The sequence below is a fragment of the Phyllobates terribilis genome, unplaced genomic scaffold (genome assembly GCF_046119375.1).
Source record: "Phyllobates terribilis strain yellow unplaced genomic scaffold, ASM4611937v1 Scaffold_1__5_contigs__length_1240528914, whole genome shotgun sequence".
Lineage (NCBI taxonomy): Eukaryota > Metazoa > Chordata > Amphibia > Anura > Dendrobatidae > Phyllobates > Phyllobates terribilis.
This window is the reverse complement of record NW_027362761.1, coordinates 250,609,602-250,628,867: the sequence shown is the minus strand read 5'-3', so window position 1 is coordinate 250,628,867 and position 19,266 is coordinate 250,609,602. Positions and strand designations below refer to the sequence as shown.

At 42.2% G+C, this 19,266-nt stretch overlaps 1 protein-coding gene across 1 annotated transcript in view; it reads right to left on the bottom strand.

Annotated features, from left to right (window-relative positions):
* NFATC4 (nuclear factor of activated T cells 4) overlaps positions 1-19,266 on the bottom strand; it is a 172,254-nt gene that overhangs the window by 87,258 nt on the left and 65,730 nt on the right. The window contains exons 4-5 of the mRNA XM_073671152.1: positions 6,109-6,308; positions 2,053-2,225 (exon numbers count right to left, since the gene is read on the bottom strand). Coding sequence (XP_073527253.1) covers positions 2,053-2,225; positions 6,109-6,308 — 373 coding nt within the window. The remainder of the gene's footprint in view (positions 1-2,052; positions 2,226-6,108; positions 6,309-19,266) is intronic.

The following is a 19,266-nucleotide window of genomic DNA, read 5'->3' as shown; positions in this document are numbered from 1 at the left end:
GCATGGCAAATACGCATGTAAAAACGCATCAAATACGCGTCAAAAACCCATGTAAAAACCGCATGCGTTTTTCTGCCAAGGAGATGCAGAAATGCTCAGGAAAATTTCTGCTTCATTTCTGCATCGTGGGCACTAAGCCTAACACTGAGAGACTGGTAAATGAACTATTGGCTTCAACGGAGAAGATAGCGCCTGGTTACTACAGGATCGATCAGCAGAACCGTGTCATAAGGAAAGAATCGCATTGCACAGCCAAGGTGGTTTTCCCCGAGCATCTGTAACCTGGAGAGAGAAAACAACGCTGTGGTACCAGTGATCCCTCAGCATTGCAAGTGGGGGACGAGTCTTGCCAGTACCCAGAAGAAGACGGAACCTGAAGGAAGAGCTCAGCACAACAAACTCGGCTCCACTACATCGAGACCAAGCAAAAGCTAGCAGACTTTGCTACAGAACTGTGAGTGTGACACCGGCGTTCTACTGTGTTAGGGTATAGAGCAAGTTTCTTTAGTTAGGGCGCTGTTGCAGCGCGACCCAATTATAGGAAGCCAGGTAGGAATTGAAAAGAGAGTACTTTGTAGAAATTGTTTATACTGTTTTGTATTGAACTTTGACATAGCTGGAGCGCAGCTTGTGTGACACATTCCAGCTATCTCTCCTTGTATCTATTATTGCAATTATTATTACAAGAACCATTGGTCTTATTTTCTGGCATATAATCCTCAGTCTTTCAAAAAAACCAGTGGATTGTTTCTGCCTCCTCATCTACTGTACCATATTTCAGTTCTGCCCGGCGGTGTCGTTCAGGTACTGCTACACAGTCAATCCTCAAAAAGCGGGCAGACAAACAAAAACAATAATTAGACAAGAATGGGTTGCCATCAGTCAGGATTTTGCAGAGAAGCTGATATCCAGCATGTCAGAGTGAATTGCAAAAGTCTTGAAAAATAAGGATCAGGTCTGTAAATATTGAGTCTTTGCTGAAACTTGATGTATTTGTTTATAAAATTTTAAAAACGTATGAATTGCTTATAATTGTGCTTCAGGCTGAAAGGTCTAAAAACACTGAAGTATAAAACCTTGTGAAAAGCAAAATTTGTGCAAGTCTCAAAAATTTTGAGCACAATTGTACATATAGTATGGCTTTACAACCAAAGTTGCTTATCTTGTGAAATTTTAATTTTGATAAGCATGTAGTATTCCAGCAGCTCTACAAAGCATGATGCAAATAATGGATTTAGCAAGCAAATGAACCGTGATCAGAGTATAACTTGAAACTTCTCTGCCCAATCCAAATTTTTTTACTGGACCCCCACTTGTAGAGATGAGTGGATCTTTTGAAATTCGAATTTGCCAAATTTTCACAAAACATCTGATTTGCAGAGAATAAAATTGCATGAATCTGAATACTACAATTTGTTGGAAAATACACATAGGGTAGAGAAGAGAGAGAACCCTGCTAATCATTAGAGCGTACACTCTACAGAAGAAATAAAGAGGATCCCTCTGACCATAAGAGCTTGCACTATACAGGAGAGAGAGAGACTTACCCAGTGATTATGAAGATGGAAAACAACTCTGCCATACAAACTGTGCTCTTCTGGGAACGGCTGAACCGTGATGGCCCAGGTGCTGACCACCACTGTACAAGGCATGATAATTTGTAAGATGTCATCGCTGCAAGGCATTATGTAGAGGCCCGCACGGCAATGCAAAATGACGTTAGCTTGTTCTCTGATGCTTCAGCAGTGTAGTAAATGGTGTCGGGCATGTTTTTTTTCTTTTGTGGGCTGTGAATCAAATCTCAAAATGTTCGAATTTGCATGAATCTGTGAATTTCAGGAAATTTGACTCAAACTCGATCCCCCATGGATCGATACGCTCACCCCTACCTGCTTGCCATGTGCCAATTAGAATACTGATTTGTTTTGTTAGAAAAGAGGCATTTGGATCGCTTCAGGCACCAGGATCCCAGTGCAACCGGAACCTCTGCACCTTAAAAATTACACCCCCAATAATGACTTTGTAGTGCCATGATTTATAATCTTTACTTACAGCACTCTATAGGTATAGAGGCCACTTGTAGAGAGATGCCTTTTCCTCCTCCTTGTGGAACGTGCACCCGGAACACAAGACGTACACGTGTATTTTTTCGGCCAATATCTGTCTCACCCTTCCTGAGCTCGATGTCAGAATTCCGGAGTTTCAAGATTCCAGCGCAGTCTATACTGAAACATGGACATATATAGTATCCATAAGTAATGTATCACATGCAGCAAAGCCCTCAACAAAGGGTTACATTAGAAAAACTTAATTTTCAAAAACAAGAAATCAGATTTTTTTTTTCTGGGTGTCCAGAGAAAGGAGAGTAATTGTGTTCCAATAGAGGGAAAATAATGGTATTCCATATATTAATTTTATTTCTACATACCAAAATATGTACAGTACAGACCAAAAGTTTGGACACACCTTCTCATTTAAAGATTTTTCTGTATTTTCATGACTATGAAAATTGTACATTCACACTGAAGGCATCAAAACTATGAATTAACACATGTGGAATTATATACTTAACAAAAAAGTGTGAAACAACTGAAAATATGTCTTATATTCTAGGTTCTTCAAAGTAGCCACCTTTTGCTTTGATGACTGCTTTGCACACTCTTGGCATTCTCTTGATGATCTTCAAGATGTAGTCACCGGAAATGGTTTTCACTTCACAGGTGTGCCCTGTCAGGTTTAATAAGTGGGATTTCTTGCCTTATAAATGGCGTTGGGACCATCAGTTGTGTTGTGCAGAAGTCTGGTGGATACACAGCTGATAGTCCTACTGAATAGACTGTTAGAATTTGTATTATGGCAAGAAAAAAGCAGCTAAGTAAAGAAAAACGAGTGGCCATCATCACTTTAAGAAATGAAGGTCAGTCAGTGCGAAAAATTGGGCAAACTTTGAAACTGTCCCCAAGTGCAGTTGCAAAAACCATCAAGCGCTACAAAGAAGCTGGCTCACATGAGGACCGCCCCAGGAAAGGAAGACCAAGAGTCACCTCTGCTTCTGAGGATAAGTTTATCCGAGTCACCAGCCTCAGAAATCGCAGGTTAACAGCAGCTCAGATTAGAGACCAGGTCAATGCCACACAGAGTTCTAGCAGCAGACACATCTCTACAACAACTGTTAAGAGGAGACTTTGTGCAGCAGGCCTTCATGGTAAAATAGCTGCTAGGAAACCACTGCTAAGGACAGGCAACAAGCAGAAGAGACTTGTTTAGGCTAAAGAACACAAGGAATGGACATTAGACCAGTGGAAATCTGTGCTTTGGTCTGATGAGTCCAAATTTGAGATCTTTGGTTCCAACCACCGTGTCTTTGTGCGATGCAGAAAAGGTGAACGGATGGACTCTACATGCCTGGCTCCCACCATGAAGCATGGAGGAGGAAGTGTGATGATGTGGGGGTGCTTTGCTGGTGACACTGTTGGGGATTTAATCAAAATTGAAGGCATACTGAACCAGCATGGCTACCACAGCATCTTGCAGCGGCATGCTATTCCATCCGGTTTGCGTTTAGTTGGACCATCATTTATTTTTCAACAGGACAATGACCCCAAACACACCTCCAGGCTGTGTAGGGGCTATTTGACCAAGAAGGAGAGTGATGGGGTGCTACGCCAGATGACCTGGCCTCCACAGTCACCAGACCTGAACCCAATCGAGATGGTTTGGGGTGAGCTGGACCGCAGAGTGAAGGCAAAAGGGCCAACAAGTGCTAAGCATCTCTGGGAACTCCTTCAAGATTGTTGGAAGACCATTTCCGGTGACTACCTCTTGAAGATCATCAAGCGAATGCCAAGAGTGTGCAAAGCAGTCATGAAAGCAAAAGGTGGCTACTTTGAAGAACCTAGAATATAAGACATATTTTCAGTTGTTTCACACTTTTTTGTTAAGTATATAATTCCACATGTGTTAATTCATAGTTTTGATGCCTTCAGTGTGAATGTACAATTTTCATAGTCATGAAAATACAGAAAAATCTTTAAATGAGAAGCTGTGTCCAAACTTTTGGTCTGTACTGTATATGCTAAAATATTCTAAAATGCAGTGAATAAGAATTTAAAACATTTATGTAACAAAACAGTTAATTTGCATTTTTGAATTTTTTTCCTTCCTCTCTTCAAAGAACCGTAACTCATATTTTTACGCTGCCAAAGCCGGATGAGGGCTTGAGGGGGGGACGAGTTGTAGTTTTGAATGACACCACCCTTAGTTTTGTCATAAAATGTACTGGAAAATGGGGGAAAAACAACAATGCAACAACATTGTTTTTTTTTTTGTTACAGCATTTATTGTGTGGTAAAACTGACCTGGTAACATGTTTCACCACATCAGTATGATTACAGCAATACCCAACTTTTCCAGTTTTCGCTTTATGAAGAAGAGGCATGAAACGCGCGTCGGGGTATAGGGACGCAGGACCTATCTACAGCACACATTCCTGCTACCTATATACTATATGTTTTCAGGTAATTGCATTCAGAAATTTGTATAATATTCCACTATTTATATGCATTTTAATGACAGCTATAAAGTAATCAGGAGGTATTAATCTATGTCTACTATTTTACCATGAGTATAGTTTTCATGGGTTTTATGAGAATTTTGTCCTGTGTCACTTCTTTTAGAGGTATCCATTTTTTATTAATTGTTTTCAATGATTTATTTAATAAAATACTATGTTGGTAACTTTATATATCTAGCCAGTTAAGACTGGAACTGAGGTATATATTGATATATGCTTAATTGTTGAGTGACCTCTTTGATCTTTTGATGTTTATAATCTGGACCCCCTTTTCTGATTTATGATTTTATTATTTTAGTGGTGACATTTTTTTGAAAAAAATGTTTTTTTTCTTTGTGTCACCATTTCCAAGGCCCATAACTTTTTTTTATTTTTGAGCCCTGTGAAAACGTGTAATGTTTGTACTGATACTATTTTGGGGTAGATTCAACATAGTTCATCGCTTCTTATTATATTTTTTTGCCAAGTTGCAGTGACCAAGAAACGCAATTCTAGGGTTTAGATTTTTTTTTCTCTTTACAGTGTTGATCAGGTTAATTAATTTTATATTTTTATCAGATTTTTATGGATATGGCAATACCAGATATTTTGATTTTCACTGGAGGAAATGGAGAGGTGATTCAAATTTTTATGTTTTTTAACAATTTGTAAAGACTTTTTTTACATTTTAGTTTTTTTTAGGAAACTTGAAGCTGCAATAGCCTGATCACTTACACTATATACAGCAATACCACAGTATTGAAGTATATAGTAAAAATCACAGGCTGGGTTTCAACGGAACGCCATCACAGCAGTCACGGGGGTCATCAGCAGATCCCCGGCAGCCATGGCAAACCATCAGCACCCTGTGATCACATCATGGAGGATGAGGAACGGGAGGTGATGGTCGCACTCACAGTTCACACTCTTTAAATGCTGCTATCTGAGATTCACAGGGGCATTTAAGGCGTTATAGGCAGATGATGACTGAATAACATAACCGTCATCTGCTGGGAATGGAGCAAGCTCAGCTCGAATCCTTCTCCATATATTTGCTTCGTTGCAATGTACATGTACAGTAGAAGTCGGGAAGGGGTTAAACACATTCCTTCTATAGTTATAAGGTATAATCTTAGAGAGGACCTGTCACCAGTTCAAAAGTGGCCAGTTTTTGCTTGAATTTTATTCCCGCTGCTCCTCTGAGTGCTGTTTATTTTTATTAATTGCCATATGGTTCCAGAGAGTTGTCCCTTTTTATTGAGCTCTAATTTTATAGTCTTCACCAAGAGAGCATTGCTCACAGGGCAATAATACAGAGCAGCCAAAGGACACACTCCCAGAGAGTCCGGTCAGCCATACCCACTTGTAAGAACCATAGAAATTAGCACTAAATATAAAAGCCCATATGTCTTGAACCAAAATAAAAAAATGGAATATTCAGGAGCAGTGGAAATAAAATAAGAGCTAAGCCTTGCCACTTTTGAGCTAGTGACAAGTCGTCTTTTCTTATCACAGTAGAAGTTTAGCTAACTCTTTTTTTGTGGCATGCAACTTACTTGGCGCACATGTTGTTCTCAGGCAGTAGAGACATCTCCAGAACTTTCGTGCTTCCCACCAGGGCTTCGTAACTAGGTGTAGCTACCATTTTTCCTGTGATACGATGAACTTGGTAGAAGGCATGAGGTCTCAGGTTGCGCTCATCTGCAGTGCCGATGAACATTTGAAGGGTAAGTGGCTTTTCATTATATCCTAAAAGCTGCAGAGGATAGCATTAGATTCAGCTTTCTGTGTCAGGACTAATCTTTTATACAATCTAATTTTTAATGAGAAGTTCTTACAGTAAGAAGTATACCTTCTGATTTCTGACAGGATCTGTGTCAGTCTTCATTAATGTTTACACATAGAACAACCTTGAAGGGGTTAACTCATAAAAACAACCCCTCTCTAAATGTCCTTTTAGGTCATATGAACATCATAGTGGATGATTCCCTGCTTAGGACTCCCTACTCTAAGCCAGAAAGGCTTTGGTTATAGCCATCTCTAGCCATCCTTATCTTACACACGCTCCTCATCATTGAAATTGTAACATAAAGAATGCAAAGTCATGGAATTATGGAAATCACAATATCAATAGACATGTTAATGATATGCAAATGAAGAAAAAATGGAAACAATTTTAAAAACATCTCAATTTATTCATTATCAATTATGAGCCCAACATGCACTTAAACGCTTTGGCATGTTATCAATGACGTTATTAATGGTTGTCTGAGGAATGTTCTGACACACTGAATACACCTGGGGAGGCAAATCATCAAGATTCAATGCTGGAAGCTCCCTTTGCATTCGCCGACCAATGACGTCCCTGATGTGCTCAATGGGAGGCGAGTCTGGAGACTCTTCAGGCCATGGTAGCTGTTAGAACCCTCCTGTTTGTTTTTTCCCATCTTGTGTTTTGCGGTCACGTGACCATCTGCCTTTATATTCCAGCTCCGTCCTTTTGGCTGTGCTGGACTTCAGTGTTTGACTGTTTCTCTAGCCAGGTGCTTCGGTGCCTTTGTCTGTCAGTTCGCCTGGTCCTTTTGGGACCTCTAGTACCTTTTTGTCAGTTTGTCTTTTTGAGTTCTGCTACTACTTCTCTGTTTAGGAGGTGTCCCATTTTTGTCCCAGTCCTTAGTTCTTTTAGGGATCCCTCCCCTTATGCTATAGGTCTTCGTTCAGACTAGCCGAGGACTAAGGCGGGTCTGTTCGCTAGGAACAGGCAGCCCGCTACATCGTAGGGATTCAGCTTAGTCTTACTGTAGGGACAGCTTTCCCCTATCTTTCCTTAGTACATGTTGCAGATCATAACAGTAGCATGTTTAGGCAATGCTGACTTCTCACAGTAGCATGTGCAACATGCGGAAAGATGTTGTTGTTGCAAAATGGCTATTTGGAGACAGAAGTGGCCATACTACTGGTTCTACCCCAAAAATTAATGCAACGTCAGGCTGTTAGTGTACCTGGATTGAGGAGTCAGGCAACTGTACTTTGTACCACTCCACACCATGATCCTGGGAGTAGGACAAGTGTGACGTTCCTTCGTGAAGGCCTATACATGGCATTGCCCACGTCGTCTTGTCAGATTTGAAGAATGGCGCATTGTGATCCATTCTGTACTACAAGTGAATTAGATGTCAAATACAATGCCTAAGGCATCAAACAATATCTACACAAACCATCAGAAGGCATTTGCATGACATAGGGATACGAGGCAGACATCCAGCTACAGATTTTCCATCGATCTCACTCCACAACTCTTAAAGGTTATCATGGTGCAGAGGAAGACAACAATGCAGGTTGCAATGGAGGACTGCCCTCTTCATTGATAAGTCCTGCTTTGGTCTTGGATGCACTGATAGCCAGTGATTAGCTTGGAAACCACGTGGACATCTCAGTAAAGAGACCTTCATGAGGGAATTTGAAAGAGTTCCTGGAGCCGTTTTCAAGAAGACAATCCAGGCCACGTGGTTCTTGTGCTACTGTGAGCAGCCTGCGTGGCCTAAACGTGCTACCATGGCCTGTAGCATCTTCAGACTTATCGTACATCAAACACATCTTGGATGTCATTGGTTGGCAACTGCAAAGAGAGCCGCCAGTGAATTTCTGAATGTAGTGTTCATACTAGATACTGAATAAATTGATATGTTTAGACATTTTTGTTTCCATTTTTTCACCATTTGCCTATCATTAACATGTCACTTGATCCTTTGATTTCCATAATTCCATGACTTTTCTTTCTCACCATTGCAATTTCAATGTTGAGCAGTATATATAGATAACCATTTGAAAGGCGACTATGAAATATTTGTTCTATAAAAAAACACTCAAAGCAAAAATCATACATGAAAATTGATCACAGAAAAATCTGCAGTGTCATATATGCGCACATGAAAAGTCCGCATAGAATATTGCCAACATGTAAATATGAGATGTATAGGGAGTAATCTGTGCCGATAGGGAGCTGCAAGGCCCTTCTAGCCATTATCCCTCTTATGAACAGACCAGAAACACGTCTATAAAGTTCTGCATTCCTTCCACAACTCTGCTGTTTGGAGAGCTCTCGGGAGGGTGAGGGCTCTGTATGTGGCAATATGATAGGGCATTGTGACTGGTATTGTAGTGGGGTGCCATCTCTCATTGTGGTGGGGTACTGACTGGTGATGCTGTAGGTATCTGTACCATGTGAGGGCTCTTTGTTCGGAAATATGGTGGGGCACTGTGGCAGGCATTGTGCAGCCAGGAAAGGTTGTGCACTTTGTTCACCATACAGTGAATTAAAAAAAATGACCAATTATTTAGACTGGGGTCACATCTAGTGGTTACCGTGTGCCAACCTTTTCATTAAAACGAAAAAAGTGCAAATTGATTGCTTATTGGTAGTAGCCAACCGATTTTTGCACAACTGCAAGGCTGTGTGGTTACCACTATACTGGACTCTCCTGCTTGCAGCAACCCTGATTAGCTCATCCAGGGCAGCTAAGGAGCAGCACAGCTCAGCACAAGGAGCTATCGGTCATTGAACTGCTGCAGAAGAGCCTGAGAACAAAAGGAACAGAAGTATACATGAACCTGGGTATATAAGGAACACATGCATATCATCCGAGTCATGTAAAGCATACATCCATTGCACTCAATAACTTTATCTACTAGTATGTTGAGTGCTTACTCTCAACTTTAGTGGGCTAATAGTGCGAGGCTACATTTTAGAAAATTATATTCTTCAACAATATTTTGTGTAAGGTCGCTTTCTGTTCCACACTGTCCCTGTGCACAAAGCAAGGTATATAAATGCAGGACTGAGGGCTTTGATGGTATTGAGGCCTCTGGCCAAATCAAACTCTATTGAGATGAATTGGAACTCCAATTGCAAGCTAGAACTTCTTGACAACCTCAGTGCCTGACCTCATAAGTACTCTTGACTGAATAGACACAAATTCCTACAGACACACAGGAAAACGGTGGTCAAGATCTATGTTAACGCCCCAGGTTTTGAAATGAGATGTCCAACAAGCTCTTATAATTGTGATGGTCAGGTTTCCAAGTCCACTGTATGGCAAAATGTATCTCTTCATTAAAGTGTAACCATCGTTTTAATTTTTATTTAAAAAAATCAATAGTGCACATGGAAATAAACTTTGTAATATACTTTATAAAAAAAATCTGCTCCTTTCTCCTCCTGGACTGATCGTTCATTATCAAAATTCTCAATTCACAGGTAAAATGTGTATTCAGTGAAGACAGATTAATGAGATAGGAGATTTCAGTTGGTGCTGATAGTTTTATGTATAGGGGGGGGGGGGAGAGCTCTCACCACCTAACCTCTACACAGTATCTTATCATTAGCAGCTGTCATCTATCTCAGTAAAGGGAAAGTCTGTCTTCACTGAATACAGATATTATCTGTGAGTTGAGAATTTTGAATATGACAGATTAGTTCTGGCAGAGAAAGAAGCAGATTTCTCTGATAAGATTTATTGCAGAGTTTCTTATTTTCAAGAGCACTATTGATTAATGAAATGAAAATTAAAAAGACTGTGAGGCTGAGTGCCCACGTAGCGTTTTTCAAGCGTATATGTTGCGGAATTTCCGCAGCGTAAACGCTTGTGAAACGCTAGGTAATCCGCACCCCATGGTCCCCAAGGGGATTCTTCCGCACCATTTTTGATGAGGGGAAAAATCTGCAGCATGTCCATTAATTTTGCGTTTCCGCAAGCGGAATTGCCTTTGCAATGCAATAAAAAACGCAAGGCAATTCCGCATGTGGAAAACGCGCGATAAACGCACGATAAACGCGTGCGGAATTCCGCATGCGTTTTTCCGGGAGAGGACATGCAGAAATGAAGCAGAAATTTTCTGCTTCATTTCTGCAACGTGGGCACATAGCCTTTACTCTTCAATTTGTAGGGGTATTTCCATCAGGGACATTCATGGCACAGTGATAACAAATGCCCTAAATGTCCAATAGATCACAAGAATGGGGCACTCCCAATTGATATGCCAGAAATGTCACAGATGGAACAACCCCTTTAAAAGTTGTTTTTTTTACTTATGTACATGCAATTTCCATGTACCGATACACTTTATGGGTGAGCGACATCCGATTTGTGCTGCAAATCATAGCATGCTATGATTGTTCTCTCATGCCGAATCAGTATGAGAAAAAAAACGCTGATGTACCCTGCCCCATAGTATAACATTGGATAGCACTCATCCGATATATACGCTGGTGTGAGCGAGCCCTAATAGAGATCTTCCACATATTGTAAAATGATATAAAGCTCAATGTGGAAATTCAGCATCCAGTTGCATTATTCGTTTTGCACAGGCATAAAAGTGTTTATAGCTCACACAAGAGCAGCAGGAAAAACTGTTAGTGTATTCCATGATTGGAATATGAATTATTTTTCCCGTTTATTTGTTGTCTTTCCATTTTTCACTATTCTTTTTTTGCATTATTTTTTGGGGATTAGTGATATAGTAAAGATAACAAGAGGAAGATCTTGATTGTGGACTACATATTAGGGGCGGCACATGCAAGCTTTAGTGTTCTTCTAGAAGCTCCACCATATGGAAGAATGCAAGCGTGGGAAAGATGAGAAGAGACGGGAACAGCTGGGAATCATCCTGTCACCCAATGAGCTTTACAATGCTAGAGTCTGTCTATTACGCACAGTGCTAGCCCCCGCCTCCTAGATATACAAGCTGATAGACTGTGCTTCCAGGCTCCGATTATTATGCAGGAAAGGCACTAAGAATCTGACATTATTGCTATCCTATCAATCTGCACTGTGCGCTATCATATAATAGACATGCTAACAATACATGTCACCTCGCATGGTGTTACCTATGCCACGGGGCTACCTAATAATAAAGAGAGGAAAGGGAAATTGCAGGAAACCTCACTCAGGCCACGGCCCCACTATCAGTATTCGGTCAGTATTTTTTCTCAGGAGTGGGAGCCAAAACCAGGAGTGGGTGATAAATGCAGAATTGGTGACTTGTTTCTATTATACCTTTCCTCTGATTGTTCCTCACCTGGTTTTGGCTCCCACTCCTGAGAAAAAATACTGACCAAATACTGACCAAATACTGATAGTGGGGCCGTGGCCTAATGCTGTAAATCCACTCTTCTCACATGTTGCTATTATAACAGGAAACTACATCTCTATTCCTTTTTAAAACCACATCAAAACTATATATGAAAGCATATGACTTTTTCTTTAAAGTAGCCAATTGAGGAATTTGCAAAGAATTGTTTCTATAGAAAACTTCAAAAATGTTTTACACGGTTTAGAATACAGTACAGCGCTTTTCTTTACTGTCAGGCAGAACGTGGCATAAAAAATGCAATTTTCAGTTCTATTATGTGAACTATGAATATAATTAATTCCATTGAATTCTACAGTCTATCATCTGCCAAAATGCACCAGAAATGCTAGATATTATGAACACACACAGACAAGTTCACACTGCACAATGTTTGTTTTTTTTGTATACAACATTGGGAATGAATTACACATGTAGTTTTCGGCAAAGTTTTTAAAACAGTTTTTCAATTGAGAACATGATCTATAGTCCAATTCACAAACGCCAATAATACACTGCTCAAAAAAATAAAGGGAACACTCAAATAACACATCCTAGATCTGAATGAATGAAATATTCTCATTGAATACTTTGTTCTGTACAAAGTTGAATGTGCTGACAACAAAATCACACAAAAATCATCAATGGAAATCAAGTTTATTAACCAATGGAGGCCTGGATTTGGAGTCACCCCCAAAATTAAAGTGGAAAAACACACTACAGGCTGATCCAACTTTGATGTAATGGCCTTAAAACAAGTCAAATTGAGGCTTAGTATTGTGTGTGGCCTCCACGTGCCTGTATGACCTCCCTACAACGCCTGGGCATGCTCCTGATGAGGTTGTGGATGGTCTCCTGTGGGAACTCCTCCCAGACCTGGACTAAAGCATCCGCCAACTCCTGGAGAGTCTGTGGTGCAACGTGACGTTGGTGGATGGAGCGAGACATGATGTCCCAGATGTGCTCAATCGGATTCAGGTCTGGGGAATGGGTGGGCCAGTCCATAGCTTCAATGCCTTCATCTTGAAGGAACTGCTGACACACTCCAGCCACATGAGGTCTGGCATTGTCCTGCATGAGGAGGAACCCAGGGCCAACCGCACCAGCATATGGTCTCACAAGGGGTCTGAGGATCTCATCTCGGTACCTAATGGCAGTCAGGCTACCTCTGACGAGCACATGGAGGGCTGTGCGGCCCTCCAAAGAAATGCCACCCCACACCATTACTGACCCACTGCCAAACCGGTCATGCTGATGGATGTTGCAGGAAGCAGATCTCTCTCCATAGTGTCTCCAGACTCTGTCATGTCTGTCACATGTGCTCAGTGTGAACCTGCTTTCATCTGTGAAGAGCACAGGGCGCCAGTGGCGACTTTGCCAATCTTGGTGTTCAGTGGCAAATGCCAAGTGTCCTGCACGGTGTTGGGCTGTGAGCACAACCCCCATCTGTGGATGTCGGGCCCTCATACCACCCTCATGGAGTTGGTTTCTAACCGTTTGCGCAGGCACATGCACATTTGTGGCCTGCTGGAGGTCATTTTGCAGGACTCTGGCAGTGATCCTCCTGTTCCTCCTTGCACAAAGGAGGAGGTAGCAGTCCTGCTGCTGGGTTGTTGCCCTCCTACGGCCCCCTCCACGTCTCCTGGTGTACTGGCCTGTCTCCTAGTAGCGCCTCCAGCCTCTGGACACTATGCTGACAGACACAGCAAACCTTCTTGCCACAGCTCGCATTGATGTGCCATCATGGATGAGCTGCACTACCTGAGAAACTTCTGTGGGTTGTAGAGTCCGTCTCATGCTACCACAAGTGTGAAAGCACAACCAACATTCAAAAGTGACCAAAACATCAGCCAGAAAGCATTGGTACTGAGATGTGGTCTGTGGTCCCCACCTGCAGAACCACTACTTTATTGAGTGTGTCTTGATAATTGCCAATAATTTCATCTATTGTCTATTCCATTCGCACAACAGCATGTGAAATTGATTGTCAATCAGTGTTGCTGTTATGATCTGCAACATAAACTAGGGAAAGAAGGGGAGAGCTGTCCCTACGGTAAGACTAAGCTGAGTCCCTACGTTGTAGCGGGCAACCTGTTCCTCGTGAACAGACCCGCCTTCGTCCTCGGCTAGTCTGAACGGAGACCTATAGAGAAAGGGAGGGGTCCCTAAAAGAACTAAGGACTGGGACAAAAAATGGGACACCTCCTAACAGAAATTGTTGCAGAGCAAAAGATAAACTGACAAAAGTACTAGAGGTCCAAAGGACCAAGCAAACTAGAGATAAATAGGCACAAAAGCACCTGGCTAGAAAGACAGTCTAAACAACACTGAAGTCCAGCAAGGCCAGAAGGGCGGAGCTGGAATATAAAGGAAGATGGTCACGTGACTGCAAAACACAAGATAGAAACAAAAACAAACAGGAGGGTTCTAACAGTACCCCCTCTTTTATGAGGATCCTCTGGATCCTCCAGGCCCAGGCCTATCCGGAAATCTCCTGTGGAAAGCTCTGACAAGTCTAGGGGCAGAGACATCATCCGCCTTAACCCAGGAGTTATCCTCGGGACCGAAACCTTTCCAAGCGACGAGATACTGCAATCGCCCTCTATGCTCTCTGGAATTCAGGATACGAGAAATTTCATATTCGCCGTCTTCCACCACCGGAGGAACTGTGACAGTGGCCTCCCTATCCGATACATCAGCCTTTTTTAACAAGGAAACATGAAACACAGGATTAATCTTCCAGGAGGAGGGAACCTCCAACCTAACAGCAGACTGGTTAACCACCTGAAGCACCTTAAATGGCCCCACAAACTTCGGACCCAATTTTTTAGAGGGAATCCTCAACCGCAGATTCTTTGAGGACAACCAAACCATGTCACCCACAGTAAACAAAACCTCTTTATGTTTCCTGTTAAAATACTTCTTGGACTTTTTCTTAGCCTCTTGAAGGTTACAACGTACATTAGTCCAAACTCTCTCCAAATCACCGGAAAAATTCTCCTCCTCCGGCACCGCCGACCCCAATTTGGAGAACGAACCAAAAGACGGATGTCTCCCAGTACAACAAAAAAAAGGAGAACACCAAGCAAAGGAGGATGTATGGTTGTTAAGAGCAAATTCTGCGAGTGGCAGAAACTCAGACCACCCCTCTTGATTGTCTGCCACAAAACAACGCAAAAACTGTTCAACATCCTGGTTCTTTCTTTCAGTCTGTCCATTAGACTTAGGATGATAACCAGACGAAAATGACAAATGGACTCCCAACCTGTCACAAAAAGCACGCCAAAAGCGAGCCACAAACTGAGGTCCCCTATCAGAAACAATGTCGGTGGGAACTCCATGGAGCCTGACAATTTCCTTAACAAACGCCTTAGAGAGTGTCTTAGCGTAGGGTAGCTTAATGAATGGAACCAAATGACACATCTTGCTAAAATGGTCCACGACCACCCAGATGACAGTGAAACCCTCGGACACAGGAAGGTCAGTAATAAAATCCACTGCCAGATGCGTCCAAGGCGCACTAGGAACCTCCAGAGGGCAAAGCAACTCCTCAGCAGGGGTATGGGAAGCCTTTGACCTAGCACACACCGTACATTGATGCACCCACTTGATGACTTCCTTCTGCCACCCAGGCCACCAAAAACTGCGACTGATAAGTCTCTTAGTCTCAGAAATTCCTGGATGACCTGCCAACCGAGACTCATGATACTCCACAAACAAATCTCTCCTAGAGGTTCTAGGCACAAACAACCTCCCATGAGGAGTGTTAGATGGGGCATCCTCTTGGGCTTTCAGAATCCCATCTTCCAAAACGGAGTCCAATACTGCTACCACAACTCCTTCCTGTAAAATGCTCTCCTCCTCCTCGGTACCAACCATGGGAGAAAAGCTGCGAGATAAAGCATCGGCTTTAACATTCTTAGTACCAGGGATATAGGTAACAGAAAAATTAAACCGAGAAAAAACAATGCCCACCTAGCTTGACGGGCATTCAAGCGTTTGGCAGCATCCAGATAGATCAAATTCTTATGATCTGTGAAAACCTGAACAGGAAATTTAGCACCTTGCAAGAAATGACGCCAATGTTCAAACGCAAGTTTAATAGCCAGCAATTCCCGATTACCAACATCGTAATTAAGTTGGGTTTCTGAAAATTTTTTCGAAAAAAAAAGCACAGGGATGTACTCCATCCTTGTTCTCCTGAGACAAAACTGCACCGACCCCCACCGAAGAAGCATCAACCTCGACCAAAAAAGGCTTAGTCTCATCCGGCTGCATAAGGATAGGGGCAGAACTGAACCTCTCCTTGAGATACACAAAAGCTTCAATGGCCTCAGTAGTCCACTGGACCGTATTCGCACCTTTCCTGGTGAGATCTGTCAGCGGCTTAACAATTATAGAAAAATTCTTAATGAATTTCCTGTAATAATTGGCGAAACCCAAAAATCTCTGTATTGATTTCAAACCAATAGGCCTAGGCCATTCCTGCACAGCCTGAACTTTCACTGGCTCCATCTCAAAGCCCTCGCTGGAGATAATGTAGCCCAAAAAACTAATTCTCTGCACTGCGAACTCACATTTCTCCAGCTTAGCAAAAAGTGAATTATCACTCAATAACTGCAACACCTCATGTACGCTCTGCCAATGGGACTCCAGATCTGGTGAATAAATCAGAATGTCATCCAAATACACAACCACACTCCTGCCAATCAAAGGTCTCAGGATGTCATTAATAAGGTTCTGAAAAAATGCGGGAGCATTGGTAAGACCGAAGGGCATCACCAGATTCTCAAAATGACCTACCGGAGTGTTAAAAGCAGTTTTCCATTCATCACCCTCCTTCATTCGTAAAAAAATTGTATGCCCCCCGGAGATCAATTTTAGAGAACCACTTGGCCCCTACTAACTGGTTAAACAAGTCCGGAATTAACGGCAATGGGTAGGAATTGCGTACGGTAATCTTATTAATTTCACGAAAGTCCAGACATGGACGTAAACCACTGTCTTTTTTCGTAACAAAGAAAAATCCAACGGCCACAGGCGACTTAGAAGGTCTAATGTGACCAGCAGCCAAGCTCGTCTGTATGTATTCCTCCAAGGCCTTTCTTTACTTAAACGAAGCTCACAGTTCTTAATCAAATGGTCAGATTTACCACAATAAAATCACAATCCCTTGGAAAACCTGCAGTCTCTTTCCTGAGAGCGGAGTGACATCGCCCCAACCTCCATCGGTTCTCCGCCGTCCGAACAGACCCTCTGGAAACTAGGAGCTGCCATTGCAGGAATCTTTTCATCATAAACCCTGGCACGCAGTCTCCTGTCCACACGTATAGCTAATTGCATGGCTTCTTGCAAGGTTTCAGGTGCAGGAAATGCAATCAGCAGATCCTTAACCCTTTCACTTAGACCAGCAAGAAAAAAACATTTTAACGCCGAATCATTCCATTTCACTTCTGAGGACCACCTTCTGAAGTGTGTACAATAATTTTCAACATCACCTGACCCCTGATTCAAATGTCTCAGTTCTGTCTCAGCAGATGAAACTCAATCAGGATCGTCATACAATAGCCCCATAGCAGAAAAAAAATCCTCCACTGACCTAAAACACGGATCATTAGGTTGGAGGGAAAAGGCCCACCCCTGTGGTTCCTTGCGCAAAAGTGACATGATAAACCCAATGCGCTGTGATTCATTCCCAGAGGACTTTGGTCTCAAACGAAAATATAATAAACAAGCATTTTTAAAGGAAAAAAAATCTTGTTGTTTACCATCAAAAATATCAGGGAGTCCTACCTTCGGTTCCACAAAATGCACACCAGGACAGCTACTCACGTGTTGCCGGAGCTCGGACACCTCCAGAGACAATCCCTGCAGGCGTTGAGCCAGATCTTGAACAGAAACCATACTGATCCCCGGATTTCTTTCCTTAAAGTTTTTTTGTTTTTTTTTTGGCTGGACTTACTGTTATGATCTGCAACATAAACTAGGGAAAGAAGGGGAGAGCTGTCCCTACAGTAAGACTAAGCTGAGTCCCTACGTTGTAGCGGGCGACCTGTTCCTTGTGAACAGACCCGCCTTCGTCCTCGGCTAGTCTGAACGGAGACCTATAGAGAAAGGGAGGGGTCCCTCAAAGAACTAAGGACTGGGACAAAAAATGGGACACCTCCTAACAGAAGTTCTTGCAGAGCAAAAGATAAACTGACAAAAGTACTAGAGGTCCAAAGGACCAAGCAAACTAGAGATAGATAGGCACAAAAGCACCTGGCTAGAAAGACAGTCTAAACAACACTGAAGTCCAGCAAGGCCAGAAGGGCAGAGCTGGAATATAAAAGAAGATGGTCACGTGACCGCAAAACACAAGATAGAAACAAAAACAAATAGGAGGTTTCTAACAGTTGCTTCCTAAGTGGACAGTTTGATTTCACAGAAATTTGATTTACTTGGAGTTATATTCTGTTGTATAAGTGTTCACTTTATTTTTTTGAGCAGTGTACATCATAATACAAGATACATAAAAGGAAAATGAACATTATGAAAGAATGGAGAGTGCAGGAGACTGCCACACATAAAGACCCCCAACCAAGACTATCCCCCATGATGAAGCAACACTAACAAATAGCGAAACGCCCGTAGGGGTCTTGGTTGGGGGTCTTTATGTGTGGCAGTCTCCTGCACTCTCCATCACTGATCTGATTGGGTAAGCTAGGACTTTTGTATGCATTTTTGTCTCAATGATATGTGTGTTCAATGAATGTGCTCCCTTATGGTTGCACCTTTTTGCACTCAAATACACACTGATATAGTGACTTAGCATGCATCAGCATTGCCCTCTGTTTCACTGATGACTGTCTGTGAACATCTATGTATTTCATATACAGACATTAGGTCTGATTGATGTATTGGTCCAAGTGTATGGCTTTGTGCAGCACTGCACACACATTTTTATGTATCAATGTTTGTTCTGTCTACGTCTTACATTTTTGTACACCTTTTAATAGATTCGAATAAAATTTGAATTTTAGTCAACCAAACTCTGTATGTTTTCTCCTAAATTCAATGAATGCTATTTATGGAGTCTGATTGGGTTGCATAGTTGATACTAATCGGCCTTGCTCCCGAATATTCACATGTATAATGCTGTATCTGGGATTATATATATTATTCTTGTAACATGGTACGATCACGGACTGCAATGCATGGACAGGTCAGTGGCTATAAAACAACTGTCCTTGGGTAGTGAGACTAAGAGAACTGTCACTGGGTAGTATGGCTAAGAGAGCTGTCCTTGGTTTGTAGGGCTAACAGAGCTGCCCCTGGGTAGTAGGGCTAAGAACGCTGTCCTTGGTTTGTAGGGCTAAGAGAGCTGTCCCTGGGTAGTAGGACTAAGAGAGCTGTCAGTGGGTAGTAGGGCTAAGAATGTTATCCTTGGTTTATAGGGCTAAGAGAGCTGTCCCTGGGTAGTAGGGCTAAGAAAGCTGTCACTGGGTAGTAGGGCTAAGAACGCTGTCCTTGGTTTGTAGGGCTAAGAGAGCTGTCCCTTGGTAGTAGAGCTAAGAGAACTGTCACTGGATAGTAGGGCTAAGAAT